This window comes from Apiospora phragmitis (assembly GCF_038363925.1).
Source record: "Apiospora phragmitis strain CBS 135458 chromosome Unknown utg000010l:1.0-9815664.0:1.0-9183399.0, whole genome shotgun sequence".
NCBI lineage: Eukaryota > Fungi > Ascomycota > Sordariomycetes > Amphisphaeriales > Apiosporaceae > Apiospora > Apiospora phragmitis.
This window is the reverse complement of record NW_027117409.1, coordinates 4861865-4887545: the sequence shown is the minus strand read 5'-3', so window position 1 is coordinate 4887545 and position 25681 is coordinate 4861865. Positions and strand designations below refer to the sequence as shown.

Genomic DNA, 25681 nt, shown 5'->3' with positions numbered 1-25681 from the left:
CGCAACTCTAGGTATTGCAACCTTAGCGAAAATCGCCTTGCATGTCGAAGGAAGCTCTGCCAGAACAGCACTGATCGGTTCCAGCTCAGCGCAATTGGGTTTCAAGTAGGTGTTCCCTTCAGCCAATTCCACGACGAGATTCAATTGTCCCTGTCAGCGTTCTAATTCTAACGCTTCTGCAGTCGCAATCATGATCACCAGGTTCATCACCGAGGTGAACACCAAGTTCAACCCATTCTCAGCAGCAGCCCGATCCACGCGACTGTTCCTGTCGTCCTTACCGGCCAATGCACGGAGTCAAGGCATGAAGATCGACACCAAACTGTTGCCGCGCACCTCGGCCGATCCCGCGGTGCTCCAGGTCAAGTTCAGTACGTTTCGACTCTCCGAGCTGAAAGAGGAATATACCATGCATGGCTCCAGGACTAACAAGTGCATTATCGCAGAGGACGGCAAGGAGATGAACTTGGATGGCGCAAAGCTGGGTATTAAGGGAATCATTGAGGAGGTAGATCGTCACTCCCGATTTCTGCAAAAGCAGGCCGACTTGAACGACGGTTAAAGGGACAGCGGCCGGTCTACGGGGAAACATCGAAGCATTGCTAGGGCGTTTGGGTTATTTCCAGCAGAAAATTCCCACTGTGCAAATACTGCAGTGTCTTTATTGTAAGATGCAGTGTATGAGAGAAAGACGTGATACCTCAGCTGACCCCAGCTTATATATGTAATATTATATGCGCCGAACGCAGGCTTGACCTTATGGGCCATGGCAACGATGCCTGCGTCTCTAGGCTAGCCTTGAGGTCTTGAGGATACGATACCCTTCTCCAAATATCTTGACCGAGATCGGACTCACTCTTGACACCCATCAACCCCAATGTCAGATTAAGGTCAGCCGAGAGCGAAGCCAACACATGCCTGGCACCCTCTTTACCCCCAATGCCCAGCCCGCCAGGACGGGCCACCCTACCAAGACCACTTTACCTAGCCTGAGCACCTTAACAGAATTGACGAGCTGCCCTATTCGATTACCTTGCCTTGGAATCTGGAATAGGTGTAGCTCGTAATGTTTGGGCCCATGCAATTGAACGCGACGCCGTAAAAGTCTGAATCAAACAGGACCAATGTCGTGCGCGGCGGCGAACTTGCGCTTGTACACGGGGTCAGTGAAACCGACAGTGTTTCCCTCGCCTGTGGAGGATGCCCTAAATGCCATGACCAATCTGCCAGCCGCCACGCCGTGGTCGCCGTGTCCAGCGTCACCACAAGCACCTCGAAGCCGGGCCCCCTTGGCGGGGTGCAGGATGGACGCGGTGATCTCTTCGTCCCCGACCCAGCATAGCTGAAACTATATCGAAGCGTCGCTCATCCCCGCAAGCGGCCGCGACATGGGAGATCGGGCTCGAGGAGCTGGTCTTATAGCTTCTGAAGGATGATGTGTCGGGCAAAATTGCAAGATATGGAACGGCCAAAGCCCAGATATCAGCTCGGCTTTGAGATAAGATGGATAAACAAATGTCACGCGTCGTAGCCCGTAGCATATGGATCTGCACTCGAGTAGTCTGGCTTGATATATCAGTAGAATGAATAGAGTAATGGATATTCTATACGCCTTAAAGTCTGTAAGTAATAAGTAATAGGAGGCGTGTATCGGTATCCCGGGCTTTTTTATTTGTACCCGGCCGGCCTATTATGGATGCAATTGGGGAGGGAATGCCCCACCATCCATCTACAGCATACCCCGCCAATCTACAATTTCAACCGGCGCGTATGCGGGCTGGTAAGACGCGACTAATTGATTTATATATGCCCTTCCGTTGTGCTTCCACTCCCACTACGACTACGACTTTAGGATTTTCGGATGCTACTTGCTTGTTGTAATTGAGCTTCCCCAACCAGCTTTCTCCAAGAAACCAAGAACACCTTTCCCACCATGGACATCGACGACATCCTCCGCGAGGTCGACCCCTCCTCGTCCGGGCTCCCCTCCGAAACGCGCGACCTCCAGTCCCTGACCCGCGTCTGGGTCGCCGAGCGGTCGACGCCGGAGCTGCTGTCGTGGCCGACGGACGGGCTGGTGGAGCGCGTCAACGGGCGGATCGCGTCGCAGATCGAGCGGGTCGAGGCGCTGACGGGCGACATGGACCCGCGCAGCAACTTCGCCCTCATCGTCATCCAGACGGAGCTGGAGCGCTACAAGTTCCTCGTGCGCAGCTACCTACGCGCGCGCCTCGCCAAGGTCGACCGCCACGCCCTGCACTACCTCTCGACCCCAGACCTGCGCGCCCGCCTCTCGCCCACTGAGCTCGCCTACGCCACCCGCCACCAGGCCCTGCTGCACAACCACTACCTGGCCTCTTTCCTGGGCTCCTTCGGCCCGACCCTCCAGAACCTCAACGACACGGCCGGCAACATCACCATGATCGACACGCCCGACTTGGAGAATGCCGTCTTCATCCGGCTGCTACGCGACGGCCGGGTCATGGGCAAGGGCGTCGACGCCGACGGCGACGTGGAAGGCAGGACTGGCGACATCATCATTCTCAGGTGGGCTGATGCGAAACCCTTGGTCGACACCGAGACCGCCGAGCTCGTGTGAGGGCGTAGAGCGTTGCTACACATACGAAGCTTTACATCAATGTTCTCTATGTTGAATGGGGATAGTCTCAAGAACAAGCATCTACGAATCGCAGGGCCGCCAATGGCATTGCTGCCATGACATCACAACCCACCAATCCGTGGTTCGCCTTCCGAAAGGCAGAATACCAGAAGGTCACGCCCAGCCAAATTGGGACAGACCAGGTACGTTATCCTATCCCGTTGACCCGGGAAAGCCTCGTCTTACAAGTAGTAGTAGGCCAAAGCCCCCTGCGCAGCCACCCCCGTACTTTACAATGTGGAAAGTGCCAGCAATGAGGTCGAACGCTTGCGTCGTCAGCTCGTGAAATCGTGAGTCGTAGCTGTCCTCTATGTGGAGACGATATACTATCTCCGATGAGGGTCTTGTCTAGCGAATAAGGTATATGATACCACAAGACCGAGGATGACGAGACAGGCAGCGCGTCTCGGTTCCCCCTATTCTATATGAGTACTGGAATTGGGTTTAGACCTTTTCCCTTGCTTGAGCAGATCTGCAACCTTCGGTGGCAGAACGAGAGCACTCCTGTCGTTGCGGCGATGGAAGTCTACCAAAGAAATCGCCGTCTTCTCCGGTAGGTCTTCGTGTATGAAGTGGCCGGCCTCTGGGAAGACCTGCAAGTTGTACTTGCCTGCAAACAGAAGTTAATAGAGTTCGGGCCACATCGAGGGACAGGGATGATGATGATGATAATAATATTAGGGTGGGTGGTTTACCTTGCATCTGGCCAATAGTCAACTCGGTGTCTAGTCTGTCTGTACCTGCAAGCAACAGCAGTTTTCCGCCTCTTGCTTCCAGGAACTTCTTGCTCAAACCTACGAACCAGCCTTCCCAAAAGGGTTGGGTTCGCGCCAGATCAGTTCGCCATTTCCATGGCCGCGAATCGCCTTCTGCTGCGGGCTCCATGCTTAACAAATTCGGCACACTTGTACGTGCTGCGGTGGAATTTCGTAGCGTCCGGGACCGTACGTGCCATTCTATACAAGCTTCCAGTGTGGCGAAGCCGGTCGGTCTCGTGGATAGGTATGTCTGCATGCTCTGCAATGCATCCATTGCCGAGCCTTCGACCACGTCAAGCACAGCGTAGCCCAACAGCGCATTCCCTAGCTGCGCAGATTTGGCGAGTTCGGTTACGACGGCGCCCCCGAGTGAGTGGCCCACTAGTATTATGGGAGGCAGCTCTTTCCATTTCATTTCGGCCTTGGTCATCAGGATGACGGTCAGGAGGTCCTCGGCCAGGGTCCCCAAGCTCAAGTCAAGCTCCTCCCCCTCGGGCGTGACGGTCAAGCCGTGACCCCGTGCGTCGCTTGACAACATGCCGGCAGCGGGGACGCGCTTGCGAATCTCGGATGCGCAGACGGCAAACGACAGGCCTGAAGAGCCGGCTCCATGGTGCATCACAAACAGGGGGCCTTTGTCGCCCGGGGATGTGAGATAGGCGTGAAGTGTGAGGCCAGGCGCACTCTCAGGAGGTTGGAGAAACAGCTCCCGCTCAAAGTAAGTTGTCCATGGTATAGGCTGTAGAGTTCGCCCTCGTGGCACGCTGCTTTAGATGTTAGCAGCCAGCCATTGCTCGGGTGAGTTGGAAGAAATCCTGCTTAGTAAAGGAGCGGGTTTACCCTTGAGGCCTAGCAAATAGCTTCTGGCTGGGGGACGGGATGATTGTGCCTGTAGAGGAAGCCGAGGAGGCTGAGGAGGAATCATCATCAGGATGAGACTCTGGGAGGTCGGTGATGTAGCTGTCCGCTTCTTCCATCTCCTCCTCTCGCTCATCGAAGGCATCGGGAGTAATGCCTGCAGTAAGTCGGGACTTGGCCCAGGCCTTCTGCAGATCGCTCATGTCGAATTTTGGTCTGTCGGCTAGGTAGGGGTTCAAAGGGTTTGCAGCATCCAATGGCCACAGCGTAAGGGGTATGCAGGCTTCCCTAGTTTTTAACGACTATCCCCTGAGCCAGCAAGTTTGCTGATAAGAAGTTGTTGGAGTTGGCGGGCAGCCAGAGGTTTTCTATGAACCGAAATCTGCGGTTGAGCCGAATCCAAGACCGCACGCAATCGGTGGTAGTTATGGATAATACCGCGGTCCAGACAACAGAATAAAGAAGTTTCAGGGGCTGAGATGATTGCCGCTTGTTTCTCATGTAATCTCAGTATTCAATGACTTATTTAGACAAAGCATGGTGGCTATTTGTCGTATGGAAGTGGTGGTTCCTGACCCTGCCCTGTTAGTTAGAGAGACTCTTAGCGGGGTTGACATCATCCCACCTATCTCGTTCCCGCCAGTACCTCTCGATTTTATCTCCAATTTACATACAGATCTATTTCATCTTACCTGACCTACCTACTTGATGCTTTGGTATGAATACTTAGTTATATTGCAATAGCTACTTATGCATTTCCTATGCGTGACCTCTCGTTTGAACGAATACATCTGTTGATTGGACTGATCAAGCGCTGTCTTTGATTCCATTGAACAAACTCAAAGAACACAGAACTAAGACGGTCGTCGGGATAGCTAGTTGCATGTCTGTAATCGTGTTAGCGACTAGACTGATTGAGTGCCATTTTACACATAAGTTAAGTAAGTAGGTAAGTAAGTATACATGCGCAACCTATCAGGTGCAGCATCGAATATATGTAGCTCGCCTTAAGCACGTTGCCGCGCGTAACACACAGACTGCTGCCTTCTCGACGCTCTGATCTCCATCTTATTATATATGGCCAAAGAATAGAGGTGCGCAGTCAAGAATACCTACTGCACATCTTCCATGGTCGAACCCACCGATGTCGGACTATGGGAGCCGTTATATGCGCTCAATGATTTACTCTAACGGTAGGCTCCAGCAATAAGAATACGACGTACTTGTTGCTTCTTCTCGCCCCAGGGACCAACAGTTGCTCCACCACTTCCTACTTCTGGCATTGAGTCACTTCTCGCCAGAATTTGGGTACAAGCCTCTCTCTTGCGGAGGGACTTGGCATTACATGTTCGCCTATATATGCCGTGTTGGACTAGCCATGCCTCTGGCTTGGTGTGCGGATTACCACCATAATCACAGAAGCATCTAAACATCCGAATAAAAACACGCCATGTTACGACGACTAGTGACGGTCCGGAAAGTCACCGATATACAACCCATCAAGGGCGCAGACCGGATTGAGATCGCCTTCGTAGATGGCTGGCAATGCATTGTGAAGAAGGAGGGTTTTCGGAAAGGACAACTGGGCGTCTTCTTCGAAATCGATAGCTTTCTCCCAGCCGAGGACAAGAGATGGGCCTTTCTGGGCTCCAACTTTATCAACTGGAACGGCCACCGAGGATTCCGGGTCAAGTCGCATAAAATGCGCGGGCAGATCTCCCAAGGCCTGCTGCTTCCGCTCGGCGACTTCCCCGAGGTGACCGGGAAGCTGAAGCAGTTGGAGGACGAACACGGCCGGGAAGAGGCCGAAGAACTCGCACAAAAGTCCTCTTTTGAGGGTGCCCTGAAGGTGCAGAAGTGGGAGGCCATGGACAACAAGACGGGCGGGTGGAATGAGACCCCCCAGGAGCCCATCCCGTCCTTCATCCGCAAGACGGACCAAGAGCGCTGCCAGAACCTGCCCAACGTCTTCGAGGAGTGGAAAGACGAGATCTTCCAAGAGAGCACCAAGATGGATGGCTCGTCCATGACGGTCTACTTCGTGCGGAACGACAGCGACAAGCTCCAGGCTCTGCCCGAAGTGGACGCCGCAAAGCAGCCGACGGTGGTCCAGCCCAACGGGCGTTTCGGCGTCTGCTCCCGCAACGTCGACATCGCGGAGGACAACAACGACAAAGCCGCCGGACCGCAGTACTGGAGGGTTGCCAAGAAGAGCAGGCTGGCCGAGCAGCTGTCGGCGCTGAACCGCAGCCTCGCCTTCCAGGGCGAGCTGTGCGGCAGCACGGTCCAGAGCAACTTCGAGGGCTTCCCCGCCGGGTTCCACGACTTCTTCGTCTTCGCCGTCTGGGACATCGACGCCCAGAGGTACCTGCCGCCCAAGGAAACCGAGGTCATGGCGGAGCAGCTCGGGCTGCGGCACGTGCCCGTGGTCGGCTACTTCCCGCTGCGGGAGATCGCGACCAGCGTGTCGGGCCTGCTGCAGCGTGCCGAAGGTGTCGGGTTGAATAAGCGGAAGCGGGAGGGCATCGTGTTAAAGCATGTCGGTAGTGACTTCAGCTTCAAGGCCATATCCAACTCGTACCTACTGAAACATGGGGAATGAAGGAGTCTTCAGTATACGAGTCAGCTATATATAATTATATACGCATACGTACAATTCATATTCTTCATCATTATTATTCACCATCATTGTCTTCCTCAGATTCCTTGTCTGTCTGCTTTAGTGGTCCCTGCCATGGTAGGCATCTCGGCGGTTTCGGCCCTAAGATCTGTGGTCGCCAGCACGTTTCCCAATCCACACCGGCAAATTCGTGATCACAACCCGAGCCGCCTAGAACATGCAGCACCGCGCAGTGTGGTGCGTCCAAGTCCACCAGGTCCGGGTCGTTGTAGACGTAGCACTCGTACTCGTACAACAAGTCGATATTCCTCAGCCGCGTCCCCAGGTGCAACTCCCAGCTCCCGGTCTCCCAGCCATACGTGGCTTTCTCGCTCAGCAGCAAATCGTAGAACATGCCCATAGTAAGTTGCCCCGTCGTCGCCGACAACGATGAGGAGGAGCCGGGCAGCTCGACCTGGAAGTACTTCACCGTGTCGCTGGTCTGCGTCGCGTAGTTCTTGACAATCTCCAGCTGCGTGATGGGCCCACCACCGCCGCCGTTCCCACCCGTAAGAAGAGGGAGATGTCGCCAGCTGGCTTCCGGGCGCAGGTAAATCTCGCGCTCGGCCGCGCTTTGCGCCCAGGGCAGACGCCGGAAGGGAAGGGTGCAGTCGCCCTCGAGCGAGAGGTAGTAGTAGATGTTCTTCGCGCGCTCCTCTGCCGTAAAGGCGTCGGTGGTATTGAAGAGAGGCGCGAACCTGGGCTGGAGGAAAGGGTGCAGGCAGGGTTTCTCTTGCTGCTGGGCGCTGGACGAGGATTGATGTACCGAAACGATCATGTCTTGAACGATACTTCGAAATATCCTCGAAGTCGCTTGACTAAAGAGAAACGTCCGAAAGTCCACGTGACGAACATGTTGCAGGATCTGAACTAGTATCTCGGTTGGGAGATACTGTAGCTGCGCCATATTGGTTTTGAGTGTCATAGACGGAAAGGGGTATCGAGTGCTTGTATAATATCCAGTGAATACCGCCCAGTTTACGGAACGAATGCTCAAATCGGAGAGCCCGCATTTTGCGTGCCACTCACTAACCGAATGTAAACTGAAGAGAGTATTATGTCATAGAGCCACATATTTACCAAAGGGGGCATTTCTTCCGGAAAATCCAGACACTACACCATGGACTGGAAGGTGGACAGAGCAAGGTCAGAAATGTCACGAATCATAATCTGTGGTGATACAAGAAGATAGGCTCAGCAAAGCAGCGCTCAGTTATGCTGCAAAAATCCTTAAATCCTAGCCCCTTTGCCAGGGTATAGCCAAATCCGCGACTCCATCAAATGCTAGGATGTATGTACGCCGTGTAATGCAAATATTCATTGTGATGTGTCGCTTAAGCAGGAATCGCCATGCCTTCTGCGTTCTCGGGCGGGGCCTGCGTAGTTGTGACACCCCGTGCCGATAGGGGCTTCTTTTCCTGCGAGCGGTATTCGGCCTCTTGCCCGCCCGCCGCCATTGCCGTCTTATTGCTTGGCTTCTTTTCCGGCTTCTTGGCGCCTGCTGGGTCGATGTCAAGCTTGTTGTCGACATCACGAGCCCGCTCCAGGAGATGCTCAAAGCCAAGCATCTCGCATGTCTTCGTATAGCTCTTGCACGCACTAATGAGTTTGTACTCGGGCTGCTTGCCTGGGATGATCTGGCAAAGCAAGTACTTGGTATTACCGAACCTGTTTTCGACGTCCATGCAACATTGCAGGTACTGCTCCACCACCTCTCGCCAAGGCGCAACACCTCCGTCGGCCTTGGCTCTGAAGCAGCTCGAGTTCTTCTCAGCGCAAGTTGCGATCATGGCCCCATCGGTACCGTACTCCTCCATCAGGCTTAAAGCGTGGTCACGGCCTTCTACGTCGCCGTTCATCACACATGCGACACCAGCTTCATGGCAGACATCAGCCACCATTCGCAGCTGCTCACGAATCGCGCGCTCTCTGGGGCGCATCGGGGTTGTGCGGCAATGGACCGTCAGACCGGTGATGCCAGTTGCGACGAGTCTGCGAACCAAAGCCTCCGTTTCCGCAGCCGTCTCGAGCAGCCTGATCTTGACGCTTATTCCGATTTCGTGCTCGGATCCCACCTTCTCTACCAAGGCTTCTAGTATAGAAACAAGGAGGTCCGGAGTCTTGAGCAGGGCAGCACCCATGCCGCAATGCACGCTGAATGGTTTGGGGCACCCGGCGTTCACATCAATCCCAGCGACATCGGCAGCCACAAGCTTTGCCGCTTCGACGGCCAGATCGGGGTTGCAAGTGCCAAGCTGGAAGACGAGTTTCTGTCCCTCTCTTTCTGGGTGTATCTGAAAGATGATGCTCTCCTTGGATTCAGGAGGAGGCTGCTTCGCGCCCTGATGGGGCTTTCGCGTCCACATGAGGGTCTTGGTGTCCTCGTGAACCTTGCGGGTGGCACCGATCATGGCCTTGTCCACGGTTTCGGGGCCTGCATACATAGATCAATTGTCAGTCACCAAAAAACTCCATGAATGGCTTCGACAGTGCGTGCGTAGAGTATAAGTAATACATACCCCATACCAGGTCGGCTCCATAGTGTAAGGCCAAGAGTCGCGATGGCAACTCGCCGGAGCGCACCATGGGCGCAAGAACGACTTTGCCGCGGTAGTCGATACCTCGGCGGGGAATAGGAACCTTCTTGATTTCGGTCGCCATTATGCTTCTCAAAAGCCGGCTGAGAAGTGACATGACACGGAAGAGGGATTTGGACGGAGGCGAGCGTGGATTCGAATTCTGGTGTTTTCAGGTATGTCTTTCTCCGGACCACTGGTTAGGTACTCACAATTCCCAGCGGGTCGGATCTGTCTAATCTAATCGGAAAAGCCCCACCACTGAACGCTGCCGACGGTAACCTTACGTTGCAGCACTTTGTTGAATTTGATGTTTTTACTTCCGTGTTGTCTACATGTATACGACTGGTGTATGATGTCAATCAATACCTTTAGTATATTTATAAATTGTTAGCTCTCTGTATCCTTATATTATGTAGTATTTTTCCTCCGTCCCGCCTCTATCTAGAGGTAGAAGGTTGATGTGTTTTCGTTAGTGAAGCCTGCGCCACCTGGCCGAACCCGCCCGCATGCGCTGTACCTCGAAAAACAAGTAGACAGGCATTAGCAGAAGAACTACCCGAGCCATGGATGTCTGATTGGCTCAAATCGACATCGACGTGCAGACGGGTAGGGGTACGTACGACAAACTTCTCGAGGTTAATCTGAAGCCTTCCCTTCACCCAGTGCCTAGGTTAGAAGGATATCGAGACTTGCCGTGTCCATCTTGAGCCGTGGCTTGTAAGATACTGTAACCGGCTGTTGTCGTGCAAGCCCCCCCACGCCTCATACGCAGCTGGAGCTTGAGTGTTGTCCTATATATATTCCACCCTTATGTGGTTGTTTCAAGCGCCTGTATTCCGTCGCCAGACACTGCAGGCAGTCCGGTTCTCGCACCAGCACCAGCACCAGCTCACAAAATCTCTATCGCCTCAGCAGCTGCGTCCGTGCCGCCGGGCCAATCACACCATCGCAACCTTCAAGCTGGCCGACCAATCCAGTAGCAAACAGGGCCAACGTACCCCTCCCCCTCCGTCCTGCTCTAGCAGCATCCCCTCCGCCATCCATTTTCGTCACAATAATTCTGCATCCGCTCCATTGTTGTCGTCTTCTTCTTCCTCCGCCAAAATAGCATCCCAACGCTCCGCCCAAATAGCTCGTCATCTTTCGAGCTCAGCGCCATTATCAATCGACCAGAAGCTTCATCGTCCAAGTGACCCATCCGGCACCATGGCCTACTCCGTCCGCAAGGTCGCCGCTCCCAACACCTTGGAGCACCGCGTCTACGTCGAGAAGGATGGCGTCCCCGTCTCCCCCCTTCCACGACATTCCCCTATACGCCGACCAGGAGAAGGGCATCCTGAACATGATTGTCGAGATCCCCCGCTGGACCAACGCCAAGCTCGAGGTTCGTCTACTACACCTGGCCGCCCCTTGAGTCCGGGCCTGAGCCTGCCATGTTGGTCAATTACTTTGCTGACACTCGAGCTACGTACTAGATCTCCAAGGAGGAGCTTCTCAACCCCATCAAGCAGGACATCAAGAAGGGCAAGCTTCGCTACGTCCGCAACTGCTTCCCCCACAAGGGCTACCTGTGGAACTACGGTGCCTTCCCCCAGGTTAGTATTTCTCCCCCCTCGTCTCCGAATACAGCAGAGCCCAGTTTGATCTTACCGCGACCTGCACATGACAGACTTGGGAGGACCCCAACTCCATCCACCCCGAGACCAAGGCCAAGGGTGACAACGACCCTCTCGACGTTTGCGAAATCGGCGAGCTCGTCGGCCACGTCGGCCAGGTGAAGCAGGTCAAGGTCCTCGGTGTCATGGCTCTGCTTGACGAGGAGGAGACCGACTGGAAGGTCATCGTTGTCGATATCAACGACCCCCTCGCCCCCAAGCTGAACGACGTCGAGGACGTTGAGCGCCACCTGCCCGGCCTTCTCCGTGCCACCAACGAGTGGTTCCGTATCTACAAGATCCCCGACGGAAAGCCCGAGAACCAGTTCGCCTTCACCGGCGAGTGCAAGAACAAGGAGTTCGTCTTTCTGCTTCCACCCCCCCTTGTCGATATACCAATTACTAACTTCCCTGATAGGTACGCTTTCGATGTCATTCGCGAGTGTGGTGAGGCCTGGGAAAGACTCATCACTGGCAAGACCCCTGCTGGCGGTGTTTCCACGTAAGCATTTCCAGAATCTCCTCCACCTCAATACTAGACAGCCAATACTGATTCATATCCGTACAGCACCAACCTGACTGCTGCCAACTCCCCCAGCCGTATCACCCAGGACCAGCTGCCTCCTCTGCCCTCCAACCAGGAGCTTCCCGCTGAGAAGATCGACGCTTCTATTGACAAGTGGTTCTTCATCAGCGGTGCTGCTGCTTAAATGTTGTATTCGCTTGGGAACTGATAGACAAAAAATACTTGCGGGGTTTTACCAGCGATCGTAGGGGTTAGAGGTGGTTGGGTACAGGAAAAACACATGCGTGCCTATAGAGAGCGCCCCTTTCACCCCTACTGGTCTTCGTTGCACAAAAATACAATTCACTGCATATTTAAAACTCTAGCTTCATGCCTATCACATACTGAATATGCACAGCTCTGATTGCCCTGTGACAGACAGTTTAATGTACAAAATGATACGGTGGGCCATCGTAGTAGACCTGTACTGATATCTGAATGTGGGAAATATATCAATGATTAATTTCTGTCTAAATTCACAATCAGTAGTAGTAGTGACCACAGATTGGCACTCATGGCCAAATGGCAATGCATCGCATTGCAGCCTCCTGTAGAGGTGTTGCCCCCCCTCCTGACTCTTGTAGTACACGCAGTCCAAATAAGCATGCAATATCATTCACTCAACCCCGGTGAATTCAGACGCCCATGCACATGAACAATCAAAGTGTCCTCTCTAATCTGCCGTAACCAATGCGCCTCTAACATGCATGTACAGCCAACCACGGCACAACCAGTACCCACGGTATATCCTATATGAACTACAAAGCTGACGCGCAAGTCATGAGTCAAAAGGGAATAAAAGTCTTCATATCCGGGCCATCGTACCATACCCTTCCTCCATGAGCCTACAAGCCTCCAGTAGTGCCACTAGAGTGCTGCGAAGCTGGGCGGGCAGGCTCCGAAGACTTGACGGGCGGCGTATTGATTTGCTGCTTGGGCGACGGGGATAGTGAGGTGGATGGCGGGTAAATGGCCGGCGCCGGCGTTGAGTGAATGCCGTTGCTCGAGTTCGCCGATTGAGGCGGCGGTGAGCGTTTCTTCTGGGGCGAGAGGCCGTTCTGCGCTGGCGGTAGCGTTGGTGTCGAGACGCGCGGGCTGGAGCTGGGATGCGTCGGTTTCAGCTGCGGCGTGGAGAGACCAGCAGGGATGCTGCTCGTGGTTTGCCCGGAGGAAAAGGACACCGAGGGAGGAGATAGCGCGGGCAGGCTGTTTGCTGCGGCCTCAAGGGGCTGCTTCAGGGGCGAGTCTGATCTCGCAGTAACTGAAGGGACGGTCACATCCGCGTGAGGAGGCATGCTGGATGATGATGCCAGGGCGGTGCCATTGGTCTTGGGGGATGGCACATGGAAGAGCCCCTTGGGCGGGGGTTTGCCATGATTGATGGTAGAGTACGCCCGAGACTTATTGGGAGACTGCTGCGGAGGGGAAAGCTGCGGGTGTGGTGAAGAGAAAGGGTTGAGACCCTCACTAAGTGTATATGGCGACGGAAGGAGGATTGCCGGTGCCTGACTTGCCGGTTTGACCGGAATACTAGGTACTGCTTTCGTTTGCTGCTTGAGATCTTGTTGCAGCTGTATACCATTGAGAGATGGTATTTGAGAGCCTGAACCGCTCGGAGGAGACAAATCGGGCTTCGCCAAGCCTTTCGTAGGTATCTCGACAACCAGTCCTCCATGCGGTGTTCCTTCGGTCTGCTTGGTAGAAGCCGGTGAAGATGAAGCATCTTGGTTCTTCACCTTGAGCTTGATAACCGTTGGTTTGGGATTTGCGTCCTTGTTCTTGCAAGCGCCACAGATGAAATGGAAGTCGGCGCGATCAGCTTCTTTCTTACTGACACCTGCACATTTGCTGTGCTGCCACACATTGCACTTCTCGCAAGCTATACTGTGGGTGCCGTCGTCAACCTGACCGTACATTCCGCAGACGCAATCAAACGTCCACTCTTCTTCGTCTTCAAGCTCCTTCAATGCTTGCTTGTTTCTGTCGATCTCGGCTTGGAGGCGACGCTCTGACAAGCGACCAGTGCCTGAGCTCAAATTCCTGCTGTCTTCGGACAATTGCGCAAGCTCTTCCTCGTGCTGAATACGTCGTGCTTCGCGCTCTTGCAGTCGTTTCTCCCGAGAGACGAGCCTGCTGTCCCGCTCCTTCTCTATCTTGAGGCGCTTCTGCTCTTCCTTCTTCGCAGCTAAGGCTTCACGGCGGTGCCTCTCATCCTCTTCTCGGGTTTGCTGCTCCTGTTTTTGCTGCTCTGCCTTGTTGGCAATGCGACTTGAGCGCTTGGCATGTGCCAGCTTCTCCATGTTGAGTAACTCCTTCTCACGCGCAAGGGCTTTCCTTTTTCGCGATTCCTCATGCTTCTCGAGAATGGGGACAAGCCCCTCCTCAATGCGATCCCGCAAAACCTTTTCGTTATCGTCACGCGTTTTGCGTATTGTGGCCAAGAAAGCTTGTACATCTGGCAGACTAACGGCGATGCATTCCCACCTGGCGCCACCGAGGCCATCATCTTCAGGTTCGGGGGCATCCTCGGCCTCGGAGTCTGGTCCCTGGTCGTCATCTGCATCGGCAGCAGCAGATCTTGATACGCGGCGTCTCTTAGCAGCTCTTGATGCTGCAGCCTTCGCCTTCTTCGTGTTCCTCTTGGGCTTCCAGGTGCTGCCTGGGGGCGGAGCATCCGTCATGCGATATAGACGATCGTCGTCAAGCAGGTAGTAAGTGCGGTCTTCGCTGTCCCAACCGTAAGGTTCAATCCTCCACTCGGTCTGGTCGGAAACGCGCTGTTCGTCCATCTTCTCGCGGATTCGCTCAGGGTGTAACATTACCCACTGGGTCAACTTGTGAAGAACACGAAGCTATATAATAAGGTCAGCCGGCTGTCAGGACCGCCTGCGGCAATATCGACGTACCTTAGTTAGAACATCAAAGTCGTGGAACCTGTTAGGCTGTTCCTCCGTGCCGAAGGGGTTATGGTCCGGATCTTTGGCAACATATTGACGCCTTGTGTACTCGTCGAACAGTTCGGGGGTCAAGCCGCGGTGTGACGAGACAAACTTCAGCAGGCACAGACCGATATCGACGAGGACTGTGGACTGCGACTTGAGGCATTCCGTTTCCAAAAACTACGCAGATACAGTTAGCTTGGACGTTGGCCAACTGCTATCATCAGTTGACACTTACGTCAATGTCAATGCTGTCATCAATCTTGACGACCTTGCCGAATAGATATATCCATTGAAATAGGTTGGCAAACTGCCACATGTTGCGGATGCGATGCAACAGCGATGTCTCTTTAGACTGGTCCGGATTTGATGGCGAGGCTGCTGGAGCTGGGGAATCCGCTTCGGGTTCTGCATCGCGCAAAGTGCGCTTCCTCGACGAGACCATCTTGAACAGTTGCGACGAGGGACTGTGGCTGATGGTGTGCGCAGGAAAGTTGGATGGAACAAGGTTGCTAGTGACTTCGCGGTAGCAAGGGGGGGGGGGTCGCGAGATGTCGTCAGGTCAAGGGAGATGCGATAGATGTTGAAAGCATGGGTGCGACTTTCAATGAAGAAGAGTGCAAAGGATATTTGACAGATTAATGCAAGTTGCCATGTACGGATCGGTATGGGAATATCGAAGCAGAGAGAACAACCAGCCGGCACGCAAAGGTGATTAAATGCAAGGTTTGAGGCGTTGCGTCTTGATGTTGGTATTTTTGTGTCCAAAGGCACGTTCCGTAAACCTTGCAAACGCGTTCGGCCAGTCCCTCCATTAAACCACTAGGTAGGAGAACGCGCCGCGCAGTCCGACATTACGGCATTACTTAAGCTAAGAACGTATGGACCTACCCTGGTACAACCGCATTCAATCAAATCAATCGATCAGATCAAGCTTCTCGACTTCCATCAACACTTGTCGAGTGGTTAGGTACTGTCACGTGCGTACTTCTATGCCCCGTGGTCGATCGAACCTTTAAGTAACCTTCAAACTACATGCAGTTGACCGCATATATATTGTACTTCTGAGTTGCTCTGTCTTATCAATTCATTCATGCACCACCTGCTTGTCGTGCCTTTCCTTTCCACTGGTCAGTCACTCTGAACATCAAGGAAGATACCTCCTACTACACATCCACAGACAAGGATTTTACAATATGTACACCGGAGTAGCCGCTAGAGCCTATGACAAATGTCTAATAAGTACTTAGGCACTTATATAACAATCAAACACCCTTATCATTCTATAGTAATGGGGGTTGCAGCAAACCACCAAAAACCCCTTTGATGGCCTCTGGAGCACTTGGTTCAGGGACAGCTGTCTATCGACGGGATAGTGAGCTTAGGAATAACTGATGGTGGTTAGTAGTCACAGTGCTCCCCAAACGGATGATGGTATACGCATCCAGAGCACCCAACCAGCGGGACTGTTGCCAGCAAGGAGCATGAGTATCTCATACCGGTAAATAGTTACTGTATTGTAGCAACTCTCCTGATCCTGGGAAGGCGTTTGATTTAATATACTTCATACATGCGGTACTGTAGTTTGCCTAGCATGGACAACGGGACGCGCTCAAAACTTACATACCTACACAACTGCAATGGGCGCGTGGATGCCCAGAATAAAGCAACAACACGACCCATGCACTGGAACTGGAGAGGCTAATGTAGGGAAGATGCAAGATCAGCGCGCTATCATCGCGTTCTTTGCGAGGATCCATCTGCAAGTGCCAGAAACAGATAACTTGTCGTTTCAGGACCCCCATGCCTGTGTTTGAACACATGCCGAGATGCGGGATGGGGGAATCCTAGTCGCTCTTGTGACGTGTCTCCGGTGTCTTGCGTCTAATAACTCCCCACAACCACAGAGATGATTGATTACCTGCAACGCAGCGGGCAATTGTCTTCTTCTGCTTCTCGAATCCTGCCAACCAAGCAGTAATCCATTAGTCAAGCCAAGCTGGCCTTCTTCCATGCAATGATTCAATTCTGCATTATCGGAATGGCCAGAAAGACTATATGACACGGAAAGCCGGCATGCAAAGCGGTCGTGACTCTAGGTAAACCGACCCTTCGAATACACATCTCCAGGAAGCACTGGGGTCCTAATCCGAGATCAAAGCATGTTTCAAAGCCCAGAGGTCGGAAGAAAGAAAGAAATATATCATTTTAAAAGAATGGATTTCGTTCTGTGGGGTTTTCTGGGAGGTAATCTATCGTAATTTGCAATTGCAATGTTCGATCTGTCAGTATCGAGGAGAGAAGGCCGGTTTATTTCCTTTATTCTTGCTGTAAAGATGGATGCCGACAGCACTGGAGAGTATGTACTTGTAGGATACAACAATGATGCTACCAGGGGCTCTTGTTTTCATGCGATGGTGGGTGCAGTAGAACCCGTCTTGGCAGGTGGTGGTTCCGTTTCGCCATGAAAAATCCTGTGAATCATACCCAACTCACTCAAACTCTGGTTTGGATGGCGCAAAACAAAGTGGGCTAGAACTCGTCGACCCCAAATTGCTCGTGTTTGCGCAAAGTTGGAGCCAAGAAGCTCGAGGCTGAGCTGGCCTTTAGAGAGAGAAACCCTGTAGCTGCATCAATAGTGTGTTGCTGTGCATTCGAGATGGTAACTTGCATTGGGGATTGGGGGCACGATGCGTGTCTTACTCCTAAAGGAGGCCACCAAGGATTCTGGCCAAGGGGCGTCCCGGGGCGTCCCAAGTTTTGCAGAAGATGACCGCTGGCTTAGGTTTCTAGTGCAGCTGGCAGGCTGGGTTAGTGCCTGCTTGCTGAATGCCTAGTACCAGTCGAGTATAGCAGCATGCTCCCCCCGGCAGGGGTCGATGGGTGTGTAGGAGCCTAGGAGCTCGCGCAATGGGGGCTTGACGGCACCTCGCAGTGCACGGGCTGAGAACCGCAGGGGCGGATCATCTGTTGGTCACTGCCCCCTTGTCCAACGTTGGATGCCTCTGCACCCCCAATCGCATCCAGTAGTGTACTTCCAGTAAGGTTACGAGGGAAACTTCAAGGTTGAGTCTGACAACTGAAATCACCCTCACTTCAGCCAACTTAGTCTACCTCCTTCATACATAGTACATGCACTAGAGCAATTGGGCGTGTGCTATCCCACCAACCACGAAACACTATCCTGCGACGAGTTCCATCCAGCATCCAAACTCCAGTCACCCGTTTTCCTGCTTCGATCAGGACTATTATCGACAATACAGAGCTGGTCCTTGTTGAACAACGGACCCTCCATCCCCCGTTTCTGTCCCTCGCTCTCTCGCTCCTTCCGATCCAGGCCAACGCGACGACGACAACCGTGACGGCGACGGCGATAACACACCGCGCTCGACAATCTACTGGGCCCTACTATTCTAGCAGGGCGAAAACTGCTATTCGATTTGCCTTTTACATTCGCTTCTCTCGTGATGCTCTTTGTATCAATCTAAACTATTAATTGCCATTGCGTTCGCGCATTGCGCTGGCCGAATCGCCCAGACCACTCGCTCGATTCCTGGTCGTGGTGGCCAGAGACATAGATCACCATGTCATCCCAGCATCCACAAGAGACTCCCCCGTCGCCCCAATCGATACCGTTACAGAATCTGGCAAGACCTCCAGGCGAGCATGATCAAGATGCAGCAGGACGAAGTACGGGCGCCGCGGCGCCCACGGGCTCTCGACCCGTTCAGAGGATATCTCCGCCCTCAATGCAGAGGAACAGCGAGCTGCCTGGACTCATGACATATTGGGGACAGTCACAGGGCGCGCAACAAGAGCCCGGCGCCGGGCATGTGGGCTCAACCCCAAGCTCGCCTATAGACCCTGCAGCTCTGCAGTTTGCTTTGCCTCCGGAGATACATCCGCCTCACCCATCACCCGGACAGGCCTCGACGAATTTGCTGAATCCTTATGCAATGCAGACGACGTATTACGACGAGCCTTCGAATGGTGACTACTTCGACTCGGATAGCGCGCCTTTAACAGCTTCCGCACAGCCAATATCGGGTGCTCATGCTACTCCGCCAACTGAATCTCAGCCGCGAAGTAGCTTCCAGACTGTGTCGGACCTGGATGGCGGGCAATCGCCCAAGCCCAGAGATACCAAGATGCTGGGCTTCGATCTAGGCCCGGATTTCGAATCTAACAAGCATCGAAGTTTTGGCAACTCCCTTACGCCAACAGATAATCGGCTTTCACGGTCCCCTGGCGCGGCTTTGCACCGAGCTGGAACAATTGTTAGGGCCATGTCCCAGCGTGTGGTCAACATCAGTGGCGAGGCAGAAACTCTCGAACAACAGCAGAGACGGTCACGCTCTAGATCGCCCAGCGCAGATGGACGCAGATCCCAGCTTCCGGGTGATTTCACGAGCGACACATCGTATCAATCTCAGGTGTACCCAACTACGCCCCTTGAGAAAGCTGGAGAACGGTTTACCTTTGCCCCCAGAACCTCCGATGATGCCCAGGAGGCCTATGCCAAACCCGCTCAAAGGTCGTTCACTCGGTGTCTTTTCCCCGGACAATCCCATTCGAAAACGACTCTGCGATGTCTTAGTCAATCCCTACATGGAGCCGTTCATTCTCATCCTGATAGTACTGCAAACGATTTTGCTGGCTGTGGAAGCTTCCCCAAACGTCCACGAACCGGAAAATCATCGACCTGAGAGATGGGGCGGCAATACAATTGACTGGGCGATGCTTGTTCTGTTCGTCATTTTTACTATAGAGCTTATCGCTCGCATTGTTGTGTCTGGTTTCGTGCTCAATGCGACAGAGTACAGCACCATTGATCGAGGCAAGGGTGTGAAGAAACTGGTAGCCGAGAGATACGAGGCAGTCTTCAAGCCGCAGCGGCAGAAGTCTGTAAAATCCCCGAGGGAAGACTCATTTGGTCCTCACACATTTGCCCGCTCGTTCACGATGATGCATGGACAGAGGCTTCCGGAAACAGTTGAAGAGGCGCAGCGGATGCAATTAGCTCGGAGGGCCTTCCTACGTCACGGATTCAATCGACTGGATTTTGTTGCAGTGGTTTCTTTCTGGATCACCTTCGCTTTGAGCATTACGGGCATAGAGGCGGCGCACCACATCTGGATCTTTCGGATGCTGAGCTGTCTCAGGATCGTCAGGCTTCTTGCTCTCACGAATGGTACCTCTGTATGTTCAAGCCCCTTCCCCCTTAATAGACTAGCACCGCTAATACCCCACCAGATTATCCTACGAAGTCTCAAGAAGGCGACGCCCCTACTGCTCAGGGTATCCTTTCTTATTCTTTTCTTCTGGATCCTATTCGCGATTATCGGAATTCAAAGTTTTAAAACAAGCTTGAGCCGGCAATGTGTATGGGTAGACCCAGAAGACCCCGGTAACTTGACAGCGGCTTTCACCAACGACGAAGTTTTCTGTGGTGGACATCTGGCTCAAAATGGAACAGCTCTTCCTTGGGTCAGGATGCGCAACGACGACCTTTCAGACCTTTACAATACCACGTCGCATCCCAAGGGCTTCATCTGTCCCAAGGGGTCTTTGTGTCTACTTCAAGACAGCCCTTACAACAATACCGTCAACTTTGACAACATTTACCATTCGCTGGAGTTGGTTTTTGTACTAATGAGCGCGAACACATGGTCTGATCTGATGTACTGGACCGCGAACTCGGACTATCTGACGTCTGCTCTTTTCTTTGGGGGCCGGCATCATGATCATGATGCTGTGGATGACCAACTTGCTGATCGCTGTCATCACATCCTCTTTCCAAGTCATTCGAGAGGAAAGCAAGTCCAGTGCTTTCACCTCTAGCCAGGAACCATTGGTGGCCGCTGCACCAGATCAAGACCGCCTGCAACGCACATCGGCCTTGCAGAAGTTATATGACAAGACCTCGATTATCTGGGTGATACTGATTACGTTCGATCTGGTAACGCAGGCTTGGCGGAGTTCTAGAATGCCGGAAAGCCGAGCCACGTTTATCCATGTTGTCGAAATCATTGTCACCAGCCTCTTGGACGTCGAGATTGCCATTCGTATTGCTGCCAACTGGAGGGGGTTCCATAGGAACTACCGTAACCTCTTCGATCTTTTCCTGGCGGTAACCACAACCATCATCATCCTCCCGCCCATATATAACTCAGGACAAGCTTACGCATGGCTGAGTGGCTTCCAGATCCTCAGGATTTATCGTGTGGTTTTGGCCATTCCCATCACACGAAAGCTGATTCTACTAGTTTTGGGAAATGCTGCAGGTATTGCGAACCTGCTGTTTTTTGTGTTCCTTATCACATTCATCATGGCTATATTCTCCGTACAAATATTCCGGGGCGAGTTGCCGTTGTACCAAGATGGCGAGCTCAACAGAATATCATTCTACAATATCTACAATGCCTTCCTTGGCATGTATCAAATCTTGTCTAGCGAGAATTGGACGGAGATATTGTATAATGTTACCTCTCACACGACCAGTAGGGGGACCTCCTGGTACGGTTCAATGTTCCTTATCGGCTGGTTCATTCTTGCCTTCTTCATCTTGGTCAACATGTTTATTGCTGTTATCCAGGAAAACTTCGACGTATCTGAAGATGAGAAGCGGTTGGAACAAGTGAAGGCGTTCTTGCAGCGAAAAGAGCTCGGAAACAACTCCAGCAATCTAGCCCTGTCGACAATTTTCAGCTTCGGCAAGACTCGGAGGAAGAAAGATCCTCTTGATTATGGGCCTGCAACCATGGAGATGCTCCTGAAAGATGCCGTTGTTCGCGAGTTTCTTGATGATAGCATGGATCCATTGCAGCAGACATCCGCTGACGGACAGTCGCCGCATCAGGGCGCAGGTGCTGGGGACGTTCGCCCTGGACTGCTATCTGGCGTTTGGAGCAGGCTGCGTTCCTTATTCATCAACAAGGACCCAAACCCCTTTTACTCCAATATCCGTTTCAATGGCCCAAATGAGACACCAGATCCTCGACAGATGGCTCGCGAGGCGGTGTCTGCTACATCAGCTCGACGTAAGGCACAACGTGAGTACCTTGCCCGACACCCAACATACAATAATGCTCTTTATATCTTCACGCCAAAGAACCCCATCAGGCGCCTGTGCCAAAGACTGGTCGGGCCAGGGAGAGGGAACGAGAGGTTCGATGGCGTGGAGCCAAATAAGGTAGCTTGGTATACATTCTCGGCCTTTATTTACGCCGCAATTGTGGCAATGGTGGTTCTTGCCTGTGTCACTACTCCGCTGTATCAGAAGGAGTACTTTGAGACACACTCCTTCAAGTTCTCCAACTGGTTCGTCTGGGTCGATATGGGCTTTGCTGTGGTCTTTAGCATCGAGGCCGTCATCAAGATTGTGGCAGATGGCTTTTTCTTCACCCCCAATGCCTACTTCCGCAGTTCTTGGGGCTTCATCGATGGTATCGTGCTTATCACCCTTTGGATTAATGTCCTCACTCTTCTGGCCAACGACGGAGCCGTTTCTAGGGCTATTGGTGCCTTCAAAGCTCTGCGAGCTCTTCGTCTGCTCAATATCAGCGACACTGCAAGACAAACTTTCCATTCTCTCGTTATCGTCAGCATCTGGAAGATTCTTGGAGTAAGTTATCCTCGTTCGGTTGTAATCAAAAAGTTGCTTGTCTTGCTAACTTATTCACTCAGGCCGCGTTTGTGTCCGTTTCTCTCTTGATACCGTTCGCCATCTACGCACTGAATGTATTCAATGGCCTGCTCGTCCAATGCAACGATGACAATGTCGGTAACCTCTCTGAATGCTTTGGCGAATACGAGGCTACCCCGTTTAGCGACGACTGGAATATGCTGGCACCTCGCGTCGCTGCCAACCCTTTCTACAGTTTTGACGACTTCGGCTCATCGATGTTCATCCTCTTTCAAATCGTCTCACAAGAAGGTTGGACAGACGTATCATTCTCTGTTCAAGCAATAACTGGTAGGGGCGAACAGCCCAGCGACCTCGCAGCTCCAGGAAACGCCATGTTCCTTGTCGTCTTCAACATTCTCGCCACGGTTTTCATTCTGACCTTGTTCATTTCCATCTTCATGAGAAACTACACGGAACAAACGGGCGTGGCCTTCTTGACTGCCGAGCAGAGATCGTGGCTCGAATTGCGTAAACTTCTCCGGCAGATTTCGCCGTCAAAAAGCTCTTACGACGATTCCGAGAATAAATGGAAGAAGTGGTGCCACAAGCGGGCAATCGAGAAACGCGGCAAGTGGTATACGGCCATCACCGGTGTGCTTGTGTTTCATCTGATACTCCTGATGGCCGAGTTCGAGCCTGAGCCATATTGGTGGACACGCACTAGGGATATACTATTCCTGGTCTTCACGTTTACCTACATTGCAAACATCATCATCCGCATTGTCGGTCTTGGCTGGGCGCGATTTCGAAGAAGCTCTTGGGACATGTTCTCACTCATCGCCGTTACTGGTGCCCTAGCCACATCTTTCCTGATTGAGAGCAATCCGAGCCATGATACTTACAACCAGCTACACAAATTCTTCCTGGTAGCCATTGTCCTCCTGTTGATCCCGCGAAATGACGCACTGGATCAGCTTTTCAAGACGGCCGCGGCTAGTCTGACGACCATTGTGAATCTGTTGGCTACATGGCTAGTATTTTTCTTGGTCTTTGCCATAGCCTTCACTCAGACATTCAGTCTCACCAGGTTTGGTGGTTCGGAGGATGCAAATTTGAACTTCCGGACCGTGCCCAAAGCCCTAGTAATGATGTTCCGCATGAGCACTGGAGAAGGCTGGAACGAAATCATGGAGGATTTTGCCACCATTGAGCCACCGTTCTGTGTTAAAGACGCCGAATTTTTCGACAGCGACTGCGGCAGCACGGCTTGGGCCAGGGGTCTGTTCATTGGGTGGAACATCATCAGCATGTATCTCTTTGTCAACTTGTTCATTTCTCTCATATACGAGAGTTTTTCTTATGTATATCAACGTTCTAGTGGACTCCCTAGCGTTGACCGAGATGAAATTCGGCGGTTCAAGGAGGCATGGCGCAGCGTTGACCCAGCCGGCACGGGTTTCATCAGCAAAGAACAGTTCCCCAGGTTATTGGGGGAGCTTTCTGGTATTTTTACGATGCGTATCTACGATCCGGAAGACTCTGTTCGGTCCATCCTCGAGGACGTTCGCAATGATCCCTCGCAGGCAAGACACACGTCGATCGCGTCAGGTGCGGCCTCGACGAGTGCCTGGGGCGTCGATATCGGCAAACTCAATGCCAGGCTGAACCAGATTGACGTCCAGGAGGTTCGGGATCGCCGCCGCCGGTTCAATATCTTCTTTGAAGAAGTCATGGTTTCTGCAGATCCGGACAGGGGCATCTCCTTCACCACTGTGCTCATGATTTTGGCGCACTACAACATTATTAGTGACAGCAAGAGCTTGAGGCTTGAGGAGTTCCTCCGGCGCCGTGCCCGCCTCCAGCGTGTCGAGGAAGAAGTTCGTCGAAGAGTCGTGCTTGGGTTCTTCGACACACTGTAAGTTTTCATCCCACTTTGTCACCTCCCTTTTGACAAGTTGCTTACATCTTTTTTTCAGCTACTGGGCACGCAAGTTCAAGAGACATATCGACAAGAAGAAGTTGGGGAGAATGACGGCAGTTCCCCAGCTAGATGTTCCTGATATCTTCGTAGAAGACGAGGATCAGCGGCTCAAACCGCCGCAGCGCTCTACGCTGGCTGTAACACCGCGAAGCACCAGTCGGTCGTCCGAGTTCCTGGGTGCCTCGAACGCTTCGCGTCAACTACACAAGAGTTGGAACAACTCGAGCGCGGACACAGGGTATGACAGTTCTTCGGCACATCCCCTGAGCGCGCCGCGCGCGGCGCCGTCGATGCCAAGACGCGAAACACAGACGTCTGCCTTCAGCTTCGAGCTGCAGGAGCCCGGAACGTCATCTGCCGGGAACAGCAGGCGCGGCAGCTCCGTCAGTCCCGCGCAGGTACGTGAGTTATTGGACGACTCGGTCTGGGTCGAGAGTATCCGACGCAGTGCAACGATTCGCAAATCTGTCCGGAAAACCGATTGGAGCGCATATTGAGATTAGAAGGGGGTACGAATGGAAGCAAGAGCGATTCTCACGATTACAAATGAATGCATAACAGGCGCAAAAGGGTGGCTTTGAAGGGTTCTTACTTCTTTTTTTCTTATTAGCCGGCGATTCAGGATTGAATCGGTCCGTCGAGTGACCGAACACGCTCACAGCGCTTGGATGGATGAAGGTTGCATGCATATAGAATCAAATGTAGTTTACGATACGATACCAACACCATAGCGGAAGGAGGATGAGGGCGAGGTCATCTGCATTGTTCACTTAGCAAGCGATATAGTTTTGTAGCCGCGTCACGGGGTCCTGTCTCCTCCAATGTAAATAATAGCCTATCATCTTCAGAAAATCGCAAACAGTTCGCGTAAGACTAAAGTACTCAAGCAAGCTCTTGGGGGAAGGAATACCCCATCGACAGATTCCGCAGCTGGTTCATATATAAAAGCCTGGGCAAAGTTCTTGGTTTTATTCACAAACAGCATGCACGCCCGTATAGTTCATGTCAAGACTGCCTGAACTCTACGAAGTGTTGAGCTTCGATTCGGTCCAAAGAAAAGGGGGATATTTAACTGTATGTTCTGGGACTCGTGCAATGCCTGATAGGTACTTAGGGAGGATAACCATCCTTGGGCATTATGTAAGTATGCAACCTACATGCGCATGGGCGTAGGGCTTGACGGGAATGTGTTGATCTGAGACAGATCCCGACAGACACTGCAGTGCTGGGGGGGGGGAAGGGGGGGTACTTCGGGTAGGCACCTACGTTGCACTACATTTGACCACAGGAACAGGTATAGGTCGGGGATGTACGTAGATAGCTGCAAGCAGCCGCGATGTTTATAGTGGTATATCTTAAGTACTTACAATGCGTTTAGAAGTGCAAAGCGCAATGATTTAT

General features: G+C 52.7%; 9 protein-coding genes across 9 annotated transcripts; 5 read left to right on the top strand and 4 right to left on the bottom strand.

The window, feature by feature from the left end:
- Positions 1-190: 190 nt before the first annotated feature.
- PG994_011250 (mitochondrial 54S ribosomal mL53 domain-containing protein) lies at positions 191-562 on the top strand (the record flags this gene model as incomplete). The annotated part of the gene is made up of 1 exon (XM_066862659.1): positions 191-562. The coding sequence occupies one exon, from the start codon at positions 191-193 to the stop codon at positions 560-562; it is 372 nt and encodes a 123-aa protein (XP_066711769.1).
- Positions 563-1933: 1371 nt separating this feature from the next.
- PG994_011249 (GINS complex- Sld5 component) lies at positions 1934-2599 on the top strand (the record flags this gene model as incomplete). The annotated part of the gene is made up of 1 exon (XM_066862658.1): positions 1934-2599. The coding sequence occupies one exon, from the start codon at positions 1934-1936 to the stop codon at positions 2597-2599; it is 666 nt and encodes a 221-aa protein (XP_066711768.1).
- A 476-nt stretch (positions 2600-3075) lies between these two features.
- Positions 3076-4478, bottom strand: PG994_011248 (uncharacterized protein; the record flags this gene model as incomplete). The annotated part of the gene is made up of 3 exons (XM_066862657.1): positions 3076-3269; positions 3355-4181; positions 4258-4478. 3 exons carry the CDS (start codon positions 4476-4478, stop codon positions 3076-3078), a joined length of 1242 nt encoding a protein of 413 aa, XP_066711767.1.
- Positions 4479-5725: 1247 nt separating this feature from the next.
- PG994_011247 (DRB0094 family RNA ligase) lies at positions 5726-6877 on the top strand (the record flags this gene model as incomplete). Its single annotated transcript, XM_066862656.1, has 1 exon — positions 5726-6877. The coding sequence occupies one exon, from the start codon at positions 5726-5728 to the stop codon at positions 6875-6877; it is 1152 nt and encodes a 383-aa protein (XP_066711766.1).
- Positions 6878-6950: 73 nt separating this feature from the next.
- Positions 6951-7841, bottom strand: PG994_011246 (uncharacterized protein; the record flags this gene model as incomplete). The annotated part of the gene is made up of 1 exon (XM_066862655.1): positions 6951-7841. The coding sequence occupies one exon, from the start codon at positions 7839-7841 to the stop codon at positions 6951-6953; it is 891 nt and encodes a 296-aa protein (XP_066711765.1).
- Positions 7842-8268: 427 nt separating this feature from the next.
- On the bottom strand, positions 8269-9595 carry PG994_011245 (uncharacterized protein; the record flags this gene model as incomplete). The annotated part of the gene is made up of 2 exons (XM_066862654.1): positions 8269-9368; positions 9454-9595. 2 exons carry the CDS (start codon positions 9593-9595, stop codon positions 8269-8271), a joined length of 1242 nt encoding a protein of 413 aa, XP_066711764.1.
- Positions 9596-10786: 1191 nt separating this feature from the next.
- Positions 10787-11878, top strand: PG994_011244 (Inorganic pyrophosphatase; the record flags this gene model as incomplete). Its single annotated transcript, XM_066862653.1, has 5 exons — positions 10787-10897; positions 10989-11108; positions 11183-11526; positions 11587-11670; positions 11737-11878. 5 exons carry the CDS (start codon positions 10787-10789, stop codon positions 11876-11878), a joined length of 801 nt encoding a protein of 266 aa, XP_066711763.1.
- A 700-nt stretch (positions 11879-12578) lies between these two features.
- PG994_011243 (uncharacterized protein) lies at positions 12579-15117 on the bottom strand (the record flags this gene model as incomplete). The annotated part of the gene is made up of 3 exons (XM_066862652.1): positions 12579-14585; positions 14640-14852; positions 14911-15117. The coding sequence occupies 3 exons, from the start codon at positions 15115-15117 to the stop codon at positions 12579-12581; spliced, it is 2427 nt and encodes an 808-aa protein (XP_066711762.1).
- Positions 15118-18256: 3139 nt separating this feature from the next.
- On the top strand, positions 18257-24777 carry PG994_011242 (ion transporter; the record flags this gene model as incomplete). Its single annotated transcript, XM_066862651.1, has 6 exons — positions 18257-19220; positions 19270-19871; positions 19926-20383; positions 20514-22296; positions 22359-24214; positions 24276-24777. 6 exons carry the CDS (start codon positions 18257-18259, stop codon positions 24775-24777), a joined length of 6165 nt encoding a protein of 2054 aa, XP_066711761.1.
- Between the last annotated feature and the right edge of the window lie 904 nt (positions 24778-25681).